General features: G+C 44.3%; 1 protein-coding gene and 1 long non-coding RNA gene across 3 annotated transcripts in view; one reads left to right on the top strand and one right to left on the bottom strand.

Annotated features, from left to right (window-relative positions):
- The window catches only part of TAF1A (TATA-box binding protein associated factor, RNA polymerase I subunit A), a 41,159-nt gene extending 19,997 nt beyond the window's left edge, over positions 1-21,162 (top strand). For both annotated transcript variants that reach the window (XM_068129586.2, XM_068129588.2), the window contains exons 7-10: positions 9,085-9,151; positions 19,610-19,733; positions 19,882-20,039; positions 20,275-21,162. In XM_068129586.2, the coding sequence (XP_067985687.2) occupies positions 9,085-9,151; positions 19,610-19,733; positions 19,882-20,039; positions 20,275-20,339 (414 nt within the window). In that variant the 3' untranslated portion in view covers positions 20,340-21,162. The remainder of the gene's footprint in view (positions 1-9,084; positions 9,152-19,609; positions 19,734-19,881; positions 20,040-20,274) is intronic.
- Positions 901-25,435, bottom strand: LOC144893583 (uncharacterized). The gene is made up of 4 exons (XR_013624494.1): positions 23,655-25,435; positions 23,354-23,489; positions 20,251-20,310; positions 901-1,052 (listed from the first exon to the last, which is right to left on the bottom strand). It is a non-coding gene; the product is annotated as an uncharacterized LOC144893583 (long non-coding RNA).

The raw sequence follows: 25,435 nt of genomic DNA, 5'->3' as shown, positions 1-25,435 counted from the left end.
ACTCACATTGTAATGGTACAGCAATGTACGTACTTTGTAGATGTACTCACATTGTAATGGTACAGCAATGTACGTACTTTATAGACGATCTAACATTCTAATTAGTACATACGGTCAAATGTGGTTTGTGGCACCACCCCGATCAGGCCGATTGACAGTGGTCCCGCCCACTCATCTTGTCACTTCATTGCCCAATGTGTAAATAGGCAGTTACCTCTACTTTTCGTGGAATCCTTTCAAGTTATGGAAAATTTGAGGCATCATGGTCCTTCCCATTGTAAAATGCAGTAGATTCGGTTTGAACAATGTACTGCGCTTAACCCAATGTTAAGTTACTGTCTGAAAATAATTACAAATGGGCTACTTTTGTTCTGTCAATTTTGTAGTTCAGGGATGCTGTCCAAACTTTTAACCTTTTGTGTGCTGCTGTTGCAGATTTGTCACAAGATGAAAATTCTTACTTTTTTTGAAAACGACCAAAAAAAATGCAATTTTTAAGTGAAATTAGAAAAAAAGAGATGCAGCACATGAAGGGTTAATGAGTGGTATTTGATGTGAAATCCTCCACAGACTGACGGATTGGTTGGTACTTTTATAGGTTTACAAGTTCGTATCTTGGTAGTTTTTATTTTTTGAGGAATTGTGCGTCATTCCGACATAGGAAGTCTTCCCACTTCCTGATATATCGTCAATTCAATTTTAAATTTGATATCAGATTTCAAATTGGTGACTATTTATGCGATTATATCAAATTCATGAAAATGACAAAAAAACATAATTATCTTCTTCATAGCCACTTCAAAATTATTTTCCCAGAAAATGTCCCCTCCCCCTCCCTCCCCCCACCCCTCCCACTTTTCAATAGCGATCAACGAGCAACGCCCCTGCAAACAACCTAAACCACCCGTGCCGCATGGTAGTGGTAGCAGTCACTACAGTAACATCTTACCAGTGAGAGTTTGAGTTTAATTGCCAATAAATTGTAACTTATAAAATGTGTTGAAGAGATGGATGATGACTCCTGATCCTGTTGATCCAGTGAGCGTAATTACCTGCACACGCGAAGTGAAAAGTAGGGTTAAGCAATTGGTTAATGTCCGTCTGTCCATCTGGCATCGGTTTATGAACGAGGAACAACTTAATTAAATTGAATGTTATATTTTGAACACAAATCGGAACAAGAATAGGAAGACTCGTGTTTCATTTTACTGCACATTAGCTCTGAATTTGTTCAGATCGTGCGCATACACAGAGGAGTGAGATCATTTTTAAGTCTTCCATCCGTCGCCATCTAACCCACCATGTTTAATTCTAGGGGGTACGAAAGGATAATTCAAAAAGGCTCTAAAGCTCGCTCACACGTACTACACCTTGCCCAGAGGTGACCTGGGATTATGCAAGGCAGGGGCATCCATCTTCTTTCGGTATCATAAGACACCCGCATGGGCTCTAAAAAGTAATTGTAAAAGGTTCTAAAGGGTAATTATAATGGGTTATAAAGGGTAGCTCTAATGAGTTCTAAAGGGTAGTTATAATGTGTTCTAAAGGGTTATAAAGGGTAGCTCTAATGAGTTCTAAAGGGTAATTTTACCAGGTTCTAAATGGTAATTCAAAAAGGTTCTAAAGGGTAACTATAATGTGTTCCAAAGGGTAATTATAAAGGGTAGTTTTAAGGAGTTCTAAAGTGTAATTATAACGGGTTCGAAAGGGTAATTCTAAAAGGTTCTAAAGGGTACTTCTAAAGGGTAACTATAATGTGTTCTAAAGGGTTATAAAGGGTAGCTCTAATGAGTTCTAAAGGGTAATTATAACGGGTTCTAAAGGGTAATTCAAAAAGGTTCTAAAGGGTAACTATAATGTGTTCTAAAGGGTAATTATAAAGGGTTATAAAGGGTAGTTCTAAGGAGTTCTAAAGTGTAATTATAACGGGGTCTAAAGGGTAATTAAAAAAGGTTCTAAAGGGTAATTCAAAAAGGTTCTAAAGGGTAGCTATAATGGGTTATAAAGGGTAGTTCTAATGGGTCCTAATCGGCAATTGTAAAAGGTTCTAAAGGGAAATTATAATGGTTTCCAAAGGGTAATTTTAATGGGTTATAAAGGGTAATTCTAAAACGTTCTAAAGGGTAATTCCAAAGGGTTTCATTTGTTTCTCGGCTATGCCGATTTCATATAAAAAATGCCAAACTGAACTGCTTCCTTTGGGCAAGGTGCGATTTATTTTACTCTGCCTGCCAGTCAAACAAAATTGAAAATCATTCCAAAGGGAAGAACCTGGTTTTTAAGGACGTTGTAAAGGACACAAAGAACAGACACGAATAACTAATGTAACGTGTTAGAGAGGGTAGTGTAATATCCGCTGGAGAAAATGGTGGTAGAACCTGGAAATAATTTATGTATACACCTCCTAACCTCTTTCAATCTTCATTTAGATTGAATTTTAAACTTGAAGACTGTATAACACAAATCACCTTCATCATACTTCCAAGAACCCTGCAATATATTGATATATAGAATTAGAGGGCGTGGCATGTTTTTTGGGGTAAAGACTCGGCCGCCATTATGGGTACGTACCATCATCGTCCTCAACTCGTCTTTATCATCGCCATCATCAACATCGCATTATTGGATCAAGTTTATCAGAATTATAATTAAAGGTAAGTTTCATGATCTTAATAACTCAAGAAAATAAACTTTATTTTATGCTCTTCATACAGGCAAATGAGCCTGGTGCTAGTTTAACGGTTGAGGTGTCTGGTTTAAGATCTTAGGGTCTTGAGTTTGAGCCCCTGTCGTGCCATTAAACACCAGGTTTGTTGTCTCAGCCTGTCATCCTTCCGAGGTTGGCAAAATGACTACCAGCTTAATGGAAACAGGGGGCACTGCATCAGCAGCACAGCCACGCTTATATCAATGATGCAACCAGCAGCCACAGGCTCCAGGCAAAATAATAAAAAATAACTCAAGAAAATAAACTTTATTTTATGTTCTTCATAACTCTCTTATTCATGAAAATTCATAGCACAAAAACAACGCACAAACATGTTAATTAAGGTCACAGGTTGGACAATTTTTTAAGTTGAAGTCCCTCACCCTATTTTCCCCATTACCCCCCCCCCCCCCCCCCCCCCCATGTTTGTGGCTTTGCAGTTTATGGGGATTACCAAGAATGTAACACCCCCCCACAATCAGAAAGGCCCTCTGGCGTTTCAAATCAAATCGAGTTTATTGTCATCTATCTATAATTCCAGTAATCTCTGTGTGTTTGTTTGTACGTTTGTACGTTTGTTTGTCTGTGACCGCTGTTTCTCGACAACCACGGGTCCGATATACTTTAAACTTGCCAGGTATATTGCTGGGGACCCGAGGATGTGCCTTTTCAAGGTTTCATATTAATCGGACAATTACTTACCGAGCTATGTCCAAAAAACGATTCAACCAATCGGAGAGCAGCGAGCTATCGCGTGTGCCGAACGTGGCGGACACACTCTGCCTCGGATGGCACATTTGAGAGCGTATTCATTTATTTCACGTTTGCAAACTATGTTGGCGCTATGTTGGCGTTAAACTATGTTTTAAAACTAATAAAAACCCCGGGGGGATTGTCACTGTACTCGCAAGCCGTTCGCCGTTCGCTTTGGCGTTGCGAATGGACCAAAACATTTCATGCACCAAACCATTTCATGTAAAGCGTTCGCCGTTCGCTTTGGCGTTGCGAATGGACCAAAACATTTCATGAACCAAACCATTTCATGTAAATAGAGGGGGGGATATAATTTTAGATATAGATATAGTACGGGCATGCCCTAGTATGTATAATCTTATTATAATAGAGCAAAGGTATATGGTTATGTCGATATGTCGCTATGTTTGTCGCTATGTTTATATGCGACTAAAACGTCTTCTTCTTCAAATAAAATTACCACCCTCTTAATTAACCCTCTTAATTGCGTTAAGACTGCTGAGACCCCTCAGACCTTTGCCGACCCTTTAATTCCCCCAAGACTCTTCAGACCACCAAGACCCCCAAGACCCAAAATACCCCAAACACCCCCAAAGACCCAAAACACCCCCAAAGACCCAAAATACCCTTCAAGGCCCTGAGGCTCAAAAGGACCTTGAATACCCGAAGACCCAAAAGACCCCGAAGACCCAAAAGACCCCGAAGACCCAAAACACCCCGAAGACTCAAAACACCCCGAAGACTCAAAACACCCCGAAGACCCAAAGACCCTTAAAGACCAAGAAGAACCAAAAGACCCTGAAGACCCTTAAGACCCAAAAGCCTCTGAAGACATCAAAGACCCAAAAGACCCAAAACACCTCAAAGACCCAAAATACCCTTAAAGGCCCAGAGGATCCAAAAGACCCTGAAGACCCAAATGGCCCTGAAGACCCAAAAGACACCGAAATGGTCAAAGATGCCTACCCCTCTGAAACGACGTGTGGTGAGGCGCGCAGAGCGTGCCGAGTCACGCTAGTATGTGCAATTATTATTTTTTAATCCTGGTGCCACAAAAAGAAAGAAATAAACAAAACAGGTTCTTAACATCGATAACTACAAACAACAAAAATGAAAATGCAGTACAAATCAACGTGCAAGCACAAGTAAATCGTTCATTAATTTTCCTTCATCATATTGTTGCGGATCTCCCGAAGCCCGTCGACGTACAGAGCGGGGGTTAAGCCCCTTTTCCCCCTCGGGTCTTCGTGTCCACGAGGCCGAGTCGCCACTCCCGCATGGAAAAGGGTATGGGGTCGATGCCACACGTACCTTTGGTACCCACGCTGCCACAAAAACGGGGACCGGACCTAGCATCAGCCACGCTAATCGAGTACACCGAGCGGTTTGCGTATCACGTGACTCGTCCCGTTACTTTTATTGAACCCGATTCGAGCGGTTTTATTCGTGCGATGCTAAGCCAATAGTGAAAGGACGGGAACGATCAAATAAGAGGAAGAACACGGGTTTATTTATAATGTACAATGATCCAAAGAGACACAGAGCAGGCACTTAAACAGTCTTAACTAAATCCCAGACAAAGGGCCCACTCACTCACGCAGGGAAAAGGAGGAAGAGCAAGTTCGCGCGCCAAACGCGCCTTGCCGTCGGTCGCTCCCGGACAGATCGACGGCGTGGCCCTCTGGTGTTCGCGGCACGTATGCAGGGAGCCCAGGTAGGAGGGTCGCCGGCGTAGGTGGCTCCGGGATGGATCGTCTCCACACCGCGCGATTAATACAGCCGCAGAGCGCAGGGCACGGGGAATTCGTGTACAGCAGCTATAACAAGCGACTCAATCCACTCGCGGTGGGACAACAGCTCTGACGCACTCTCTCTCGCTCTCCCCGATTCTGGCTCTCACTGTCTCTGCTCATTCCTCGACTCTCTCGCGGGGGGCTCAGGGCAGCGTTTTATATGGCCCCTCCCCGGCCTTACCCGAATGTTCCATGCCCCTCCCCTCGTTGCCGTGGTGAGCCACTCCCCTCGAGCTCTGACTGGCGGCTCGCTGCTTACTGGCCACTCCCCCTGCAGCTCCTCCCTTCGGCCTTGCCAGACCTGTTCCAGGCCCAGCACACGGCATTCTAGCCCAATTGAGGCCTACTCACTGGCCTGCTCAACGCAAAACTAACACAGGAAAGGAGACTACGCTTACATTTACGAAGAAATAACTGAACTACAGCGAGGCTACATGTTGTGGTGCGTCTACCTATGAGGGGGGTTATCCTTTATTCACAAAACCACAACAATATGTACTGCCATTGGATAAAAACTATTGAGGAAACGTTTAGACCGGGTCCCAATGGAGATACGAGGAAGAAGCTCAGAAAGCAGATTTGCCGGGTGATATTAGTCCCGAATTATAACAACAGCTCGGCCAATTACCCGACTGTTCGACAAGGACTACACATTCAGCAGTCCACCACCAACTATATGCTGTGCAGTCCACACTATTTTGTGAATCTGGCGTCGATTGTTCACCACAGCATTAACATATCAGACAGTGATAGAGAGTGTCCGACCGGTGTCAAGACACTCTCCACCACTGCCCGATAGAACTTAACCAACAGTGAACGATCAACGCTGAAACTCTTAAGGTGTCTCAAAAAACAAACAAACGTTGCTTTCTTAGCACAATGATCAATATGGACTGACCAATTCAGATTGGCTGAAATGCAAATTCCAAGGAGTTTTAAAGATTCAACAATTTCGACTCTATTCACATCTATCACGAGAACAATGCGACTGTGTCACCAATATGCCTCCTTATAGTCCCACTACGTGTAGATGCCATCACTCTGCATATGTATGGGTAGGGTATCACATTTGTGGTTTCGTGTTGATCGGATAAGGTTCGTTTTTCTATCCAAGATGGCTGCCAAACCACGTTTCCTATGACATCATTTTCAAACTATATGCAACAGTGGTGTAAGATGATATTTGTAAAATTTCGCATCGATAGGGTGAGTGGTTTCAGAGATATAATTATTTAATATTTTCCTTCAATCCAATATGGATGCCAAACCATGTGACCTATGATGTCATAAATTTAATATTTCAATACAAATGGGTCATAGATGATGTGCATGCAATTTAAGATTTTTAGGATAAGGAATTCGATTAAAACATTTTTGGCTGGTATACCACTTCACCTATGATGTCATCATTATCATGATATCATGATTGGGAGTACTTGACAATGTGCCAAGTTTCAAATTTTTCCATTCAGCAGTTTCCGGGAAATATATTTTTAATTATTCGCTTTTAATCCAAGATGGCTGCCATACCACGTGACCTATGACATCACAATTATCATAAAAACATTCTGCATGGGTGTCACTACTATCCTGAAAGTTTCGTCTCAATCGGATATATGGTTGCTGAGAAAAACGAGGTGTAGCCCGTACGAACGGACGGACGGACAACCCAAAAACATGCCTCTGGCGACTGTTGGCAGAGGCATAAAAAGAGGTTAGATTTCAGAACCATTTACGTCGAAAGTCTACAATAAATAAGTTCCTTGGTTTTCACAACATTTAACTCCAGATTGTTTTGAGAACATCAGTCAACTATAATTTCCACTTGTGCCCGATGGTTATCCTCACCAGTCAACAAGGTTCATAATTGTATGTATGTATGTACTATGTATGTATGTATGTATGTATGTATGTATGTATGTATGTATGTATGTATGTATACATAAACAGTGCATTCAGAAAGTATTCAGACCCCTTCACTTTTTTCACATTTTGTTATGTTGCAGCCTTATGCTGAAATCGTTTAAATTCATTTTTTCCCTCATCAATCTCCACTCAATACCCCATAATGACAAAGAGAAAACAGGATTTTAGAAAGTTTTGCAAATTTATTAAAAAGAAAAAACTGAAATATCACATTTCCATAAGTATTCATACCCTTTGCTATGACACTAGAAATTTAGCTCAGGTGCCTCCCATTTCTCTTGATCATCTTTGAGATGTTTCTACACCTTGATTGGAGTCCACCTGTAGTAAATTCAATTGATTAGACATGATTTGGAAAGGCACACACCTCTCTATATAAGGTCTCACAGCTGACAATGCATATCAGAGCAAAAACCAAGCCATGAGGTCGAAGGAACTGCCTGCAGAGCTCAGAGACAGGATTGTGTCGAGGCACAGATCTGGGGAAGCCTACAAAAAAATCTCTGCTGCATTGAAGGTTCCCAAGAGCACAGTGGCCTCCAGAATTCTTAAATGGAAGAAGTTTGGAACAACCAGGACTCTTCTTAGAGCTGGCCGCCCGGCCAAACTGATCAATCGGGGGAGACGGGCCTTGGTAAGAGAGGTGACCAAGAACCTGATGGTCACTATGGCCGAGCTCCAGAGATCCTGTGTGGAGATGGGAGAAACTTCCAGAAGGACAACCATCACTGCAACACTCCAAAGATCTGGGCTTTATGGCAGAGTGGCCAGACGGAAGCCTCTCCTCAGTGAAAGACGCATGAAAGCCCACAGAATCTTGTTTCTCACAGTCTGAGAGTCCTTTAGGTGCTTTTTTGCAAACTCCAAGCGGGCTGCCATCGGGTTCAAGTGTCATGGCAAAGTGTCTGAATACTTATGTCAATGTGATATTTCAGTTTTTTATTGTACACCGCACCTTTCTCCAGGCGCTGCATAACACCGCACCATCTCCAGGCGCTGCATAACATTATTGCCGGGCACCGAAGGGGCTCGGCAATGACGCACGCTGAAAGTGAGTACTCAGTTTTCACTCTGGTTGTTTGTTTGTTTGTTTGTTTTCTTGCTTTCTTGTTTGTCTGGGCTATATCTCAGCCATCCTTTGAGCTAGGAAGCTGATATTTCGGCACAATAGTGAGCAAGTCCTTTGTCAAAAACAGTATTTTTTGTTTTTTGATTAATCAATTAATTGAGCAGTTATTTAATTATTAGCGATTAATTAAGTACTTATTTAATTAATTAAATTTCCTTTCTCTTCTGACCATTATCTCAGGCACCTTTTAAGTTAGGAAGCTGATATTTGGACATGCCAATGACCAGGTGATTTGGCTGCAAAGGCCATTTTTGATTTATTAATTAATCAATTAATCAATTAATCGATTCATTATTTAATTATTCAATTAATGACTTTTTTTCTTTTTTGTAGTTACAGATTCTGATGAAATGGTGGTGGTTTATGTGTCCCATGACCGAATTGATTAATAATTTAATTTTTTAATGATTATTATTTATTTGTGTATAGTTACCTTGCTCGAAAGATGCTGTTCTCTTTGAAATCATGTGATGGATCATGCAGTTCCATCACCACAAGAGCTTTGGATTTGTAAAAAAAATTTTTTTTTTATTTCACAAAATTGTTGTAATGTTTGGATGCTCTGGAGGTGTTATTAACTCCTGCAATTTAAATTTTCTTATATTAGCAGGAAACAAATATAGTTAATTAGGTTAGGTTCATAACAAATTTTATATGTTTGATTTTCACATTTGCAAACTAATTATTTTGTGACCAATTGTAATACTATAGTTTTTGTTGATCCATATTCTATTCGTTTATGTCATTTTCTCCTTTATTGTTCCTATTGCTTTCAGGGTTTGCAGAAGATGGTCCCATCTCACAAGCTCGCACTTAATTTTACAAAGCTTCTTTATGAGTCAAGTAAGTATTGATTCTCTATTCTCTCCAACAATATTTGTCTTCATTGGCCTGAAACGGATGTAATCCCAGTTGTAATCACGTGATCACAAAATATTTAATGGACGTTTCCTTGTGTTACAATATCGCTGTGAAACTATTCGGGCCATCGCAGAATGGAGCAGCTTTCGTGTACCTTTGTGAATGAAACTCTGTCGCCACCAAAAGTGAACGAAGCAGCTTTGCTGTGGCGTATGTTATTGCTGCAAAATTTGTGTTTTTTCTGTTTATGCTTTTTCAAATTATGTGTATTAATTACCTTCTTTATGATAATTCCATGAACAATGTGAAAATTATTTTCAATGTGAAAAATTACACTCTGCTCACCTTCACTCTTTCCTTCCTCTTTACTCCCGCCTCTGGAACAAACTCCCTCACTCTCTTCTATCCCACTCCTCCCTCCAGGTCATTAAAACAGCTGTTCACCATCATCTCTTATCTTCCCCCATCCAAAACCTTGATCTTTTCTACCCCCGTTAATTCACCCCAGATCCACTTTTTTGAAATACCGACTTCTTTCCTGGAAGTCCCAGCAGTGTCCATGTGTTTTATACCTCTCCCACCCCCCCCCCCACCCCTTCCCATGCCTCCTCCCCCCAAACCCCCTCCCTCCCACTGATCTCCCAATGTCCCTGTTCCCTACTGTTGTACTTGTGTGCTTCCCCCTCTCTCCCCATCTTGTCTCCTGCTCCCTTTATTATATGTTTTATGTGTCCGTTTGTTTTTTTTGTGATCAATGTTAGCAATGACATGAGCCTCGATCTTGTATCCAAAAAAAATAAAAATACAATATTGGACCATATACATTAAATACTGTATTGTTCATCCGATGGTTTTTTTTTTTTTGAACAGATATGTAATAATTTATTCCAGACTTTTCCCCTCCGCCTGCACTGTCAGCCTGGAGACAAGCTGGACATTTGTACATTGTCTGTCAATTAACAGTTATCGTGTACAATGTTTTGCATTGTACAAGGCTTGGAGGAGGCTTGCTTCGATCTCTCCACAACATCGAAGTTTGAGTATAATCCCATTCGTGTCTTGTGTAATTCGTTGTTTTTTGTTCGCACCTCCTGCGTGGCCCAGTCTCTCTCGGCTCCCTCCCCCCGTCGGTATTTTGTGAATATAAGTTCTTTCCTTCGCTGTATTTACTTCTTTCTTTGATAGACAGGACGTAAAACCTCAAAAGGCCCTTATATAAAATGCTTGAGGAATTTCTTGTTAAAAGTTGGTAACAAGTGTTTTTAACATAATTTGGGTATGCTGAATCCGAATCCGGTTGTTACCAAGCTGGCAAATGCTTTATAGTGGCTCAAAATCGCAATTCAAAATGGCCGCCAAAATCGCACATATTTGATGTGTCAAATTTTGTTATTTCATGCTTTAGGTTAAAACTATGTTAGCAGAGTAGGTATTTGGTCTTTTGAAAACACTTTCAGCATGGATAATCCAAACTAAGTTGATACCAAGCAAATACAAGCTGCTGGCACCCCGCCAGAGGACAAAATCCAAAATGGCCGCAGTAAAATTTGAAAAATGCATATTGTTATGGATTTGAGAATTGTGTTTTTGTGTATATGGAAACATCACCCTCCTTCCTCCATTTGTTGTATAAAGGTCAAAGGTCGTGCCCGTAGTTATTCCATAAACAATCACGTAGCAAATCATAGATTTCCTCCTTGTTCAGTAGTTATCTCCTTATTATGTGTATTAGATTAAGGCTGTGTCTTCCATTAATTAACACTCCATTGCACCAAATTCAAACAAGGTAGTTTCCCTTCACATCCCCCTTTCGTCAATTGCCAACTGCATTGAGCGGTTTGCTGCATTCTGCTGCTGCTGTGGGGTTGTGGTTTTTCGCTGCAAGACTCCATTAGCCACGAGGTCATCTCGGAGCAGACGGTGGGAGGAGTCGGCCCAGCGCCGGGAACAAGGCGTGGCCTTGCCAACGCCTCCTCTAAGGGTGGATCGGTGAGCCCTCGCGACCAATCAGGGCCGAGGCGAGCTGACAGATGGGCGTGTCCTGGAGGCCGGCGGCTTGATCGACCGAGGCGTTATATAAGCGCGCGCGAAAGCTTTCAAGGGAGGACAAGTTGAATACCCAGGAGAGTCCTGAGAGTTGCGTGAGAGAAACAGAAAAGTCCTGGGAGTTGCGTCAGAGAACCGGCAGAGAGACAGCAAGCCTTTGAGAGAGAGAGAGAACCCGTCACGCAAGGCCCCCACGTCAGATGCGGCACACCACAGCAGCTTGAACCGACGGAGCTTGGGAACCACGGCAGCTTTGAGCGGTGACGGCAGTTGCAGCTTCCAAGGAATCGCCGTACGAGAGACGGTTGAGGAGAGCCGGCGGCTGCCCAACTCGAGCCGCGATCACCCCAACCACCCGGACCCTTCCCACCATTCGTTCCTGCCATCATCCCCCATGTAAGTCTGATTGTTCGTCCATCTTCTGTGTTGTCCTGGGGTTTAAGTAAGACTGTTAATAGGTAAGCTAGAGTTTCACTGTGTCCTTCTGGTCCGTCCCTCTTTCTGCATTATTTTATTATCCTTCCTTCTTCCTTGGTTTCTTTCATTGTGTAAATAGTAGTAATAAATTATATTCGTATTTCCTACTTCTGCCTTCGTCTTCCTCTTCTTCACATCCGTCGTTTTTGTCTTTTCCCCATTGAAAACCTGTGGCACGATTTGGCCAACGTTAAAGGATCGGGTCTAGTTTCTGTTAATAGTTCGTGCCGCGGTTGCTAAAACTGCTCGGCAATTAACATCTGTCCGCGGTACGAACGGGGCTGTGCCACCGGCCTTTCCGGAGGTCACTGGGCAGCGTCAGGGACCACGTCGGTCAGTTATAGAAGAGGGGATTAATCCCCCCTCTAAGGGGAACAGAGGCCGACGTTGGGTTCCGCAACATTTAAATCCAAGATGGCCGCAGTAAAATTTGAAAAATGCATATATTTGGTTTCCCACTAGCCACAGATGTGTTATTGGTGTCTGAATGTAGTACTTAAGGTTTAGAGTTAAAACAACTCATTAATCACAATACTGACTATTTCTACAACAGCAAACATATTGGATGATACCTGGAGTAGTGGTAGTTATACTGCCTCATTCATGTTATTGCTTTTCATAAGTTCTCTTTCAGATTATTGGAATCATTTTATGCTGGACGACAATCCGTGGACTTAGTTAAGGTGTTTAACATACTTAATCAGCGCAATGGCATTAGGTAAGATATACATGCTAACATATTGTTGTCTAAGCTACAGTTTAAATGTGTACACTCGGAGCGGCTTATTTAAGACTTAATTATAAGTATAGTATTATAACCTGTATATTTGAGAACATGCTTATTGGGTACGAGTGTTAACCATGGCTTATCTCTTTTCAGAAAAATGGACCCAGTGCTTAGTCTCAAGAGACGATCTTCATCACCATCCCTGAGTCTCTGTATCATTTGTCAGAAGGACGACAAGGATGTGCACAAGGCTGGGAAGCAGGGTTTGCTGACACTCCGAGATGCTGTAACCGCACGAAGTAAACTCAGAGATGATAGCAACAGAGATGTTATTGATAGACTCGAAGTTGTGCTTCAGTCAACAGATGCAGAGTCAGTTGTGTGGCATAGACATTGCTACGCACAATTTACTGACAAGGGAAAAATTCAGCGGTTGCACCAGCATTAGAAAACATCAGGATGTAGTATGGACACAGATGGAGAACAAGCATCGAGCAGCAAAGAAACATGCATCTCTTCCAGATCAACACATATATTGCGAGGATTTGTCCTGGGTAGACTGGGACAAATGCTTATTCTGTCAAACTGTGCATATAAAGCATAGACTTGTATCTAAGCATCTATCATATAAAGCATGTAATGAGTGCGCAGATAATTGAGGCGGCACAGTTTGATAGTGTTACGTATTCGAGTTGCATGTGTCAACGATCTGATTGCGTCAGAAGGCAAATACCACCTTCAATGCTATGTGAACTTTACGAGGTCCACACAAGCTATTCAAAGCATTAGTCACAGAACTGATCTAGCCATGGCGTGGCTATGTTCAGAGCTGCAAGTCTCAGCTCAGAAAGGACATGTATTGGAACTCCATGATGTTTTCAATCGGTACTGCTGCCTGACCAAGGATGCAAACATTGAGATTCGCCCATCGTTTCTCAGCCGCAGGGCTTCTTTCACAGAAAAGCTAAAACATCATTTGACGGAGATCTACGAGTTCATCCCTATGCTAGATAGGGCACCCTCGGGAAACAAAACGCTTCTCGTTCCCACAAAATATCGCCATATTCCCATTTCACAGATGGAAGATCAAGACAACGACGAACTATTCACGCCAGTCCATCAACCTGGAGACGACATTTTCCTTTCATTAGTCCACGTAGCCCTTAAGATTACAGGAGACCTCGTGTCACAGCCAGGCCACAAAGGATTCAACGTCAGTGAAGATGATGCAGCTGCATGTATACCAGATTCCCTATATATGTTCCTTCGTCTTCTGTTTGAAGGCCAGTCGGCTCTTGATGGTGACACTGATGAAAATGACGACGAAGTACTTGAGGCAAAAGTTCAGTCAAACGTCCTAAACATTGCACAAGATATTGTATTTGCAGTCAGCCATGGGAAAAAGTGGACCCCAAAGCACATTGGACTTGGAAGTACATTGCACCAGGCAACGAGGTCCAAACATCTGGTGCAACTGTTTAATAGTGCAGGTCATGTCCTCAGCTATGATTCCATCCTACAAGTGGATAATGCTCTGGCAGAGCATACCATCCAGAACATGGATACTGAAAATAGTGCAGTCATTCCCCCTAATTTGACACCGGGAAAATTTGTACATTTTTCCGCAGATAACATTGACATCAATGATTCATTGATGGATGGAAAGAACACGTTCCATGCCACTCAGATGGCTGTGTGTCAACGAGGTCCTGCTCCAGACTTCAACTTCCTTGATCTTGTACCATCGAAGCATAAATCACTTTCAGTGCCAGATGCCATGAATAACATAATAGAAGCCAATGTCAGGGAAACACAACGTACACCAGCGTTTACTGCAGAAATCCAGCCAGAATGGTACACCGAAGTTGAACATGAAAACGCATCAGCGCAACTGGCGCGAGCTACAGATACGTCTTTCTTCATGAAACGGCAAAATGAAAATCCACAGTTGGGATGGACGCAACACAATCAGTTTTACAGCACGACGGATCCAGAAATGACAACGATTGGCTACTTACCAATTATTCAAGCCCCGGCGCATGAGCTTGACACTCTTACTACAGTCATAAAACGCTGCATGCACATCAGCTCAAAGCTAGGTCAAAAGTATGTAGTACTCACGGTAGACCAAGCATTGTATTGCAAATTACTGGAGTTGAAATCTGCGATACCGGAGTTCAAGGAAGTTCTCATCCCTCGCCTTGGTGGTCTTCATATCTCCTTGAACTTTCTCAAAGCTATTGGCCAGGACATGCAGTCGTCGGGGTTCGCAGATATCTGGTCCGAGAGTGGAATTATGGGACCGTCCACCACAGAACACTGTATGGCAGGCAAGTCATATTCTAGAGGAATGCGAGCTCATAAACTAACATTGCAGGCACTTTGGCAAGTGCTTCCACCACAACTTACAAGCTACCTTGAGGAGCATGACGAGCAGCTGAAAAATGAACTGGACAATGCGTCAGATTCGATTGATGATCTTACCGCAATCATTGGATTTTGATTGGATTTTGTCCTCTGGCGGGGTGCCAGCAGCTTGTATTTGCTTGGTATCAACTTAGTTTGAATTATCCATGCTGAAAGTGTTTTCAAAAGACCAAATACCTACTCTGCTAACATAGTTTTAACCTAAAGCATGAAATAACAAAATTTGACACATCAAATATGTGCGATTTTGGCGGCCATTTTGAATTGCGATTTTGAGCCACTATAAAGCATTTGCCAGCTTGGTAACAACCGGATTCGGATTCAGCATACCCAAATTATGTTAAGAACACTTGTTACCAACTTTTAACAAGAAATGCCTCAAGGAGTTACAAATGCTGACTTTTCCTCCTGTCTATGATTTTATTTTCTCCCCCTACCTCCCACGAACATCTTACCCTTTGTCTAACGTTTTAAATACAAAAAAAAAAATTACTTTCTTAATTCTTTCTCGCCTCGCGGACACGTGCTTGTTCTCTCGCCCCCTTGTCTCGCTTTGTGTCTCGCGCGTCCCCTTTATCTCCTTTTTCCTCCACCTCTCCAGCCTTTCCAACTCTAGTTTCCTCTATACTCATTCAACCCTTTCTCCTTCTTTCTCAAATCCACGTCCTCTCTGAGGGACTTTTCCCAGATTGTTTTTCACGGTTTTGTTTGAATATGTTTAAACTCCCCCCTGCAGTATTTTATTCAGTGGTTTATTACAACATGCTGTTTTTCTTCATATTTAAAAGGCTTTTTTCAATTTCCTCTTCAATTCATTCCACTTAAAAAAAAAATTCAATCTCTTGCAGTCCTTCCTTTCTACATTCTCTAAACTCACCTTCATGCCACCCCTCCTCTATCGTTTTTAAACGGATCTCTGACTTGAAAATCACATCAAACCCTGTTTGTAATAAATGTTCGTTTTTCATTAATCATCCACTTTCTAAACTCCTGCCTCACACCTCCCCTCCTAAACTCCCCCCTCACCGCTCCCTTTCAATTCTCCCCCCTCACCGCTCCCCTCCTAAACTCCCTCCTTGCCCCTCACCTCCTAAACTCCCCCCTCGCCCTTCCCCTCATAAACTCTCCCCTCCCCTCCAAATCTCTCCCCTTGCTCTTCCCCTTCAAATCTCCGCCTCACCCCTCCCCTTCAAAAGTCCCTCCCCTTCAAATCTCCCTCCCCATCCCTCCCCTTCAAAACTCCTCCCTCACCTCTCCCCTCCAAAACTCCCCCCTCACCCCTCCCTTTCAATCCTCCCCCCATACCTCACCCCTCCTAAATTCCCCCCTCACCCCTCCCCTTCAAATCTCCCCCCTCACCCCTCCCCTTCAAATCTTCCCCCTCCCCCTCCCCTTTAAAACTCCCTCCTCAGCCATCCCCTTCAAGACTCACCCCCAACCCCTTCCCTTCAAATCTCCCCCCCCCCACCCCCCCCCCCCCCACCATCTTTTTCCAATTCTCCCCCCCTCCTCCTCAAAGCTGCATCCCCACTATCTCATACCTCCACCTCCATCAACCTTCTACTTTGCTCTGACCCCACCCCCACCCCCCCTCATACAACCCCTTGCTGTGCCTCATCCCATCACCATCAAACCTTTTGTCCTCCTCATCCTTCCCTTTCTCCTAACTCTTCTGCATTCTCTGACACACAATCAACAGCTCTCCCTACCTCCCCCTCTCGCCATTCATCTTACCATACCCCTCCCCTCACCTGTCCTGCACCCGATTCTCCCCCTTCCTCTTCCTTAACGGTATGGACCTCAAACATCCGGGGCCGTCGCTCAAATCTGACTGATCTCTCCATTCAGGTTGCTTCTGACAAACCAGATGTAATCTGCTTAACAGAAACTTTCCTCCTTCAAGATGTCTCTGATTCCTTAATATCTCTTTCTGGTTACCTCCTCCTCCGGTATGATAGACCTGAGCCTCGTCCTGGTGGTGGGGTTGCTATCTTTATCAAAAACTCTCTTCCTCACTCTCCTTGCACTGCGCTCTCTCCACCCCACTCCCAGAAGTACATCTGGCTACGGCTTCCTCTCCGCTCTCACCTTACGTTCATATGTGTTTTGTACCGTCCTCCAAACAGTGATGACTCCATTTACATCTCCCTGTCTGACAACATGGACCAACTTCTATCCAGTCACCCCAACTTTCTCTTCCTCACATGTGGTGACTTCAACTGGCATCATGACAGCTGGCTGGGTGTGGGTACCTCTCTCACCAGCCATGGCATCTCAGCAAAGGACTTCTGCGACTCATTGGGACTGATACAATATGTCAATTTCCCGACCCGGATCTCAGTCAACGGAGAATCTTCTCTTCCAGACTTGATTATGACAAACTTCCCTGCAAATGTCTGCTGCTCTTCTTCTGCTCCAATCGGTTCTTCTGATCATGTGCTTGTTAAAGTGGACATCTCTCTGGCCATTCTCAGAGAGCCTCCTCAGCGTCGACGAGTCTGGCCTTTCACTCAGGCCGACCCGACTGGCATGGTCTTCAAGCAGCCATCAATCATCTAGACTGGTCTCCCATCTCTACTGCCTCTGACATCAACTCTTCCTGGGAATTCTTCCAAAGTAAACTGGTCTCTCATGCACAGATTTATCCCATCTCATCTTCAGTTGTCTTACCCTTCCTCCCGTCCATGGTACATTGAATCTTGTGGTGAGGCAATTGCCCTGAAACAACTTGCATTTGCCTCTTGGAAGGCTAATCCAACTGAAGGCAATCTCAGTTCCTTCCACCAAGCTCCGAACAAGTGTGTGTCTACCCTCAGGAAAGCCAGGAAGCACTATCTCTCGACTCTCAAGACTGAACTCTCAAACCTGTCTCCTTCCTCCAAATCCTGGTGGCGTCTGGTCAAATCTGTTTCTGGTGTTTGTTCCCCTTCCATCCCCTCCCTTACCTCAAATGGATACACAGTTGACACCGCACGTGACAACACCGAATGCCTCAACTCTGTGTTTGCCTTAACATATTGTGTACCAAACCCATCTCTCTCTGTACCCACCTTGCCAAGTTGAACCAAACTGCTCCTGGACTCTGTGTCCTTCTCTCCTGACAAGGTGGAGAAGTTTCTGTCAAACCTCGACTCTGATTCTGCAACTGGACCAGATGGCATCAGCCCACAGATCCTAAAATCCTGCTCTGCCGATCTTTCACACCCTCTCTGTGTTCTCTTCACCCTCTCTTTTGCTCAAGGTCATCTGCCATCAGTTTGGAAATCAGCCAACATTACTGCTTTACACAAAAAGGTGCAAAAACAGATCCTTGTAAAGAAAGACCAATCAGCCTGCTCCCAATTATCAGCAAAGTCATGGAATCCATCATTGCTTCGGATATCAAATCCTTCCTCTTCTCCAATGGCTTGAACTCTGATCATCAATTTGGTTTCAGACCACGTCACTCTACTCTGGACATGCTGCTTCTACTGTCTCAACAATGGATGGAGGTCCTCAATGCCAGACTGGAAATCAGAGCTGTCTCCCTTGACATATCACGTGCCTTCGATACGGTCTGACATCAACGATCTCTCCGACTCTGGAAAATCCTCTCTATCTCTTTGCTGATGACTCCACTCTCTGCCGCTCCATTCCTCATCCCTCAGATCGGCAGTCTGCAGCCTCCTCACTCTCTGCAGACCTGGACAAAATCTATGACTGGTCAAACAAGTGGAACATGTCTTTCAATCCTGACAAATCTCACACCCTTACCATGTCTGTCCGAAAAGACCAACGGGACAACCCTCCCTTATGCTTTCTCAACAATCCTCTCCAAGAAGTTCTGTCACTCAAGCTTTTGGGTCTCACTATCTGCCATGATCTTTTCTGGGAAAACCACATTTCCAAGCTGGCCTCCAAAAGTTCACTGGGCATCCTCCCTCATGCGAAGTCCTTCCTTGGCAAACCTAAGGTCCTCACCACATACAAGGCTTTCATCTGCAGCTCAATGGAATACTGCTCTCCCCTCTGGGCTGGTGCTCCTGCCTCACACCTAGCTCGGCTTCACGCTGTTGAAACCAATGCTTTCAGAATCATTGGAATCTCCCGCGATGAAGCTGATTGTGAGGGCCTTTTACTCACTCACCGCAGGCAGGTAGGTGGTCTTTCTGTCTTCTACCGACTCCTATCCGGCCTAGCTCCCCCAGCTCTATCTGTGCTCTGTCCCCCAAATATTCCTACAGGTCTCATAAGATCTGCCAGCAACCCTCTTCTGGTGAAATTGCCAAAATCAAGATTCTGCTCACCTTCACTCCTTAATTCCTCTTTACTCCCACCTCTGGAACAAACTCCCTCACTCACTTCAATCCCACATCATCCCTCCAGGTTTTTAAAACAGATGTTCACCACCATCTCTTATCTTCCCCCATCCAAAACCTTGATCTTTTCTACCCCCGTTAATTCACCCCAGATCCACTTACCAACTTCTTTCCTTGAAGTCCTAGCTGTGTCCATGTGTTTGTTAGCTCTCCCACCCCCCACCCCCATGCCTCCTCCCCCCAGCCCTCTCCCTCCCACAGATCATCCGTTGTCCCTGTTCTCTACTGTTGTACTTGTGTGCTTCCCTCTCTCTCCCCATCTTGTCTCCCACTCCCTTTATTGTATGTTTTGTGTTTCCATTTTTTGGGGGGGATTAATGTTAGCTCTTTCACGAGCCTTGATGTTGTATACAAAAAAACAAGAAGATATTTTCACTTTCAATGTCTTCCCCTTGACTCGCCTAGCAAAAGAGGTTCATCAGAAGGAAAGTCTGATGGTGCTGTTCTCCCTCCTGGATTTTTCCTGTTGGAAGAGCCATTGTGCAGCCTGGACCCATTTAGCAGAGCAGCTGCAAGACTGCCAGCATGAGTGAGACTGAAATCTCCATTTTGTTCCTCCATTTGTGTTCACCCTTTTTCTGTCGACCGCCAACAACTTAAATTCACTTTTTCTACATGTTGTCTGCCACTTTCCCCTTCCTTAATATTTTCCCTCGCTGCCATCTTACTTGCGTCAGGGTAGACCGGAACCATTGGATCGAGGAGTTGTGGAAAGACCGGCACGACTGGTGGCCAGAGTTCCATTTTCACGAGGCTGAAGCTGTGAAAGATGTGCGGCTGGACAGATCTCTTGCGAAACGGAAGGCGTGCTCAGCCAATATTCTCATTGGACGTGGTATGTCACACCTATATGTTCCATCATTCGTTGTGCTTTATGGAAAACGACTCGTGTTTGTTTGGATTGTACTGTCATAAATATTACTTGTGAGTCATCACAGTTTCTAAATTGCAGACATTTAATTCGGGTCATTGGGATGGTAATATTATATGAATTCTCCATCAGCTGTCTCACCTCAGCAAATCGCCTCAGTGAATTAAAATCTCACCTGAGTGAATCGTGTTCTTTCCAGATTGTGCTTACGTGAAAATGGTAAAAACGATGGTTCCTAAAAAGAAGAAAAAGGCAAGAAGGTGATGAAGGATGCTGAAGACATTCTGCATTTTTCCCTTACAATGTTTAATCTACATCTACAAGCAAGTGTTTGCATTTCTGCTGCACCCAATGCTGTTCGACATTGTCTCTTAACTGTCAATTTATTTTTCACGTTTTAATGTCAATGAACATGGCCAGAGATGTGAAACTTATTGAGAAACTGATAAATGGTGAATTGGTCTACTTTGCTTCTTTAAGATGCTTATGAAAAGCTAGGAGAGGGTGGAAATGTGAATGAGGTTGGATTGGGAGAGAATGGGAATGAATTTGCAGAATAGGGGAGGGAGGTCAGATCTACAATTTTAGCTCGTCAATGCCAGAGTCGAGGAGCTCTTAGAACCAGAACGATGTCCAATCAGTCAGGTAGAGGATCCATTAACTCCTCCCCCTTCTTTGAGGCGGCTCAATAGATTGTTTTGAAACTCGGCATGACGATTCATGACATCGATGCGCAAAAACGAATGGAGACCTTTTTATGTCCATCCAGGTGGTGGTGAAATAATTAACTGAAAATGCAATTACGTGAATATCACGTAGAATAATAATTTCCATTGAAATAAACTGCAAATCAACTTCATCACACAATGCAACCATGACCCCGACTACAACCACCCTTCATCGGGAGACTGGTGTCTGTCCCACTTGGGATTATTAATTTATTTTATTTGTGGTATGTATTATATGAAGACTAATGTTGCTGAGAACCACCTTGAGTGATTGCCATGTTGGACTCGTGTGATTTGATGAGTTTCCATTTGGATATAGATGAGACGTGTGGCTGTGATTAAAGATTGTGAAAACAAAAGTATCTTTTTTTTTTCTTTTCTTTTTTCTATACAGGATCGAGGCTCGTGAAAGAGCCAACATTTATCACAAAGAAATCAAACAGAAGAATATGGACACACCAGAATGGCCTCTAAAGGTGGTTATTTATATTATTATAAACAAAACATATACATGGAAAAAAAAAAAACATATACACATAACATATCAATCAAACAGACACACAAAACATATAATAAGAGGAGTGGAAGACAAGATGGGGAGAGAAAGGTAAGCACAAACAACATTTGAGAGCAGGGACATCGAGAGATCTGTGCGAGGGAGAGGGCTTGGGGGGAGGAGGCGAGGGAAGGGGGGGATGGATGGGAGAAGTATAAAACACAAGGACACCAAGGACTTCCAGGAAAGAAGTTGGTATCTCAAAAAAGTGGATTTGGGGTGAAATTAGCGGGGGTAGAAAAGATCAAGGTTTTGGATGGGGGAAGATAAGAGATGGTGGTGAACAGCTGTTTTATAGACCTGGAGGGAGAAGAGTGAGGGAGTTTGTTCCAGAGGTGGGAGAAAAGAGGAGTGAAGGTGAGCAGAGAGTTGATTTTGGCAGTTTAACCATAAGAGGGTTGCAGGCAGATCTTGTGCGACCTGCAGGAATATTTGGGGGACAGAGCACAGAGAGCTGGGGGAGCAAGGCCGGAGAGTAGTCGGTAGAAGACAGAAAGACCACCAACCTGCCTGTGATGAGTAAGTGAAAGGCCTCCACAGTTAGCTTCATCGCAGGAGATTCCAATGATTCTGAGGGGAGAACAGTATTCCATTGAGCTGCGGATGAAAGCCGGGTATGTGGTGAGGAGCTCAGGTGTGCCAAGGAAGGACTTCGCACGACGGAGGCCCAGTCGGCGACTGGCTTTGGAAGCCAGATTGGAAATGTGGTTTTCCCAGGAAAGATCATGGTAGATAGTGAGACCCAAAGGCTTGAGTGACAGAACTTCTTGGAGAGGATTGTTCAGAAAGTAGATGGGAGGGTTGTCCAGTCGGTCTTTTCAGAGAGACATCGTGAGAGTGTGAGATTTGTCAGGATTGAAAGACATGTTCCACTTGCTTGACCAGTCTGTGATTTTGTCCAGGTCTGCAGAGAGTGAGGAGGCTGCAGACTGCCAATCTGAGGGATGAGCAATGGAGCGGCAGAGAGTGGAGTCATCAGCAAAGAGGTGGAGAGGATTTTCAAGAGAATCAGAGAGATCATTGATGAAGACCAGAAAAAGCACAGGGCCCAGAACACTGCCTTGGGGAACTCCAGCCTGAACAGGAAGGGGAGATGAGAGAAACCTATTCAGGGCCACACTTTGACTACGACTAGAGAGTAAGTCCGCAAGCCATGCATAGAGATTTCCATGGATACCATAGGAGGAGAGTTTGGTGAGCAGAGCGGGGTGCCAGACCATATCGAAGGCACGTGATATGTCAAGGGAGACAGCTCTAATTTCCTGATTGGCATTGAGGACCTCCATCCATTGCTGAGACGGCAGAAGGAGCATGGCCAGAGTCGAGTGACCTGGTCTGAAACCAAATTGATGGTCAGAGATCAAGCCATTGGAGAAGAGGAAAGATTTGATATCCGAAGCAATGATGGATTCCATGACTTTGCTGATAATTGGGAACAGGCTGATTGGTCTGTAGTTGCAAGGATCTGTTTTTGCACCTTTTTTGTGTAAAGCGGTGATGTTGGCTGTTTTCCAAGCTGATGGCAGATGACCTTGAGCAAAGGAGAGGGTGAAGAAAACAGAGAGGGAGTGAAAGAGTGGCAGAGCAGGATTTTAGGACCTGTGGGCTGATGCCATCAGGTCCAGTTGCAGATTCAGAGTCGAGGGTTGACAGAAACTTCACCTTGTCAGGAGAAAAGGACACAGAGTCCAGGAGCAGTTGGGTACGGTGGGTACAAAGAGGGATGGGTTTGAGACACAAGATTTAGAGGCAAACAGAGTTGAGGCAATCAGCTTTTTCACGTGCGGAGTCAGCTGTGTAGCCGTTTGAGGTAAGGGAGGGGATGGAGGGGGAACAAACACCAAAAACAGATTTGACCAGACACCACCAGGATTTGGAAGAGGGAGACAGGTTTGAGAGAGGAGAGATCTTGTTTCCTATCTGCTGAGGGTGGAGTTGCTCGTGAAATTATTTGGTCAAAGTTGTATTTTTTAAATTTAAATACAGAAACTCACCAGAGGAGGTGTTAGAGCTGTAGATAATGTGTAGATTGTCAGACTGTTACATGTCAACCTTGAGGGACCGTCGAGAGTGCACCAGTAACACGGTGGGTGTCACGGCAGAAAATAAAGACACTGATGTGCCCTTTTCCTTTTACGGGTGAAACCAACATGCGACGGGAGACAGAAGCGTGACGTTATAAGGAATATTTATTAATCACAACTGTCTACCATAAACATATTAATACGAATTAAATGTAACACTGAATGACTTTCCCAGGAATCCCCAAATTAAATAAGTACAAACATAACCAACCACACTGGTGCAAGTTGATTCACGACTCTCGAGGTGACGACTCATCTCAAGCAAACTCCAGTAGGTGATAAGTAGGTGAAGGGTTGGCGGTGAGCACGTTCATAAGGATCTAGTCCAGAGGGTGTGCACAGGATGAAGCCGACAGGCATGTCACATCTTAAAAGTCGTCAGAAGGTGAAAGCCTTGTCTCACCGAAAGAAGAAGAACTGTCCACAGGTCAAGTTGTGTGAGAGACATTGAAGGTGGGAACTCCAAGCTTGTTGAGGGCAATATGTAAACTGAAGAAGAGGAGAAAGTAGAGGAATGGACAATCTGCCTTCTTAATAAATGCACGAGTGAGGATAAACGAGCTTTGAAGTTGTCCCCGAGACAACAGCAGTGCAATGTCCGACAAGTCTATTTTACGAGTAGTGGGAGTTATTACAGAAAATGATAACTCACCATTTGAGATGGCGTATGATATTAGAAATGAAGCTGAATTTCCACCGATCAACATATAGCAGGGTGAAGTTGGTCTGTTGTGGTCAGGGAATAGCGGAATCTCTGAACCTTCCCAGGTTCACTCCTATGGAAGACCCCCGATTCCTCCTTTACTGGGTTAATCGGTTTTAAAATGATTTGCACCACATGAGAATAAGCGCAACAGCTCAGAAGAATGTGTCATTTCCTTTCTCCCCTTTGTCTCCTCCGTTCCTTCTCCTTCTTTATTTTCTTTACGCAAACTGTCGGTGTCTTTTATATTGTTACGGTTCTCCGCCGCCCTTCTTCCCCTTACCAAGGGGGGATTAATCCCCTTGTTCTTTCTGGGCTTGGCGGAACCGAGAGACTTGAAACGCCTCTTCCGGGCAAAACGCAAAGTAGGGTTTCGGGACCAAGTCTCGCTCGTACCTAAATCCCTGCACCGCCACGGAAGCGAGGAAGCAAGCCTCGCACGGGCCACGTGTGATCTGGGTACACCGAGCGGATTGAGTACCACGTGGTCCGTGCAGCTTTAGGTAGTGGACCCCGATTTGAGCGGTTCTATTCGTACCACGCTTAGCCGATGAGGAAATCACGAGAACGATCGAATGGAAAAGGAAGAACACAGGTTTAATTATGATTCCCACACGTATATACAATGATCGGTGGACGTAGAGACACAGAGCAGCACTGAATCAGGCTTATTCTTAACTCCCAGACTCGGGCCTGTCACACTCACACAGGGAATGGCAGGCAGGTTGATGTTCCGCGTCGACGTGGTCGTCCAGGAACGGCCCCGTCCGGCTCTCCACGGTCCCAGCACGTCCCGCGAAGATGACAAGCAGGCGGTGGAAGGATCCTCGTAGCGTGTCTCCCGAACAAAAGGAAGCTGATGAGGTAGGAGGAAAATGCGCGTCTCTCAGCGCGGCTGGCGGTTACACAGCCGTTATCACTCGCGTAACTTAATGCACTTTACACGGTTCGGCTTCAAGCTCAAACCAAGCGTTGCTCTATATTAGCGCGTATCCTTGTTCATGCGCGTTTTCCGCCGATCGCGTATCTCTCAAAGTCCTCTTTGGCTCACCGCGCTCCTTCAACTCTCGAGTCCTTTGACGCTCTCCACTCGCAGGTCCTCTTTCAGTCCATCAGCCCTTGCGAGTCCTTGACGCTCTTCACTCGCAAGTCCTCTTTCAGTCCATCAGCCCTTGTGAGTCCTTGACGCTCTTCACTCGCAAGTCCTCTTTCAGTCCATCAGCCCTTGTGAGTCCTTGACGCTCTTACTCCTTGCGAGTCAACCAGTCCATCAGTCCTCAGTCCATCCG

The sequence above is a fragment of the Myxine glutinosa genome, chromosome 9 (genome assembly GCF_964187855.1).
Source record: "Myxine glutinosa chromosome 9, kmMyxGlut1.1, whole genome shotgun sequence".
Lineage (NCBI taxonomy): Eukaryota > Metazoa > Chordata > Myxini > Myxiniformes > Myxinidae > Myxine > Myxine glutinosa.
This window is presented reverse-complemented; position numbering and strand designations above follow the sequence as displayed.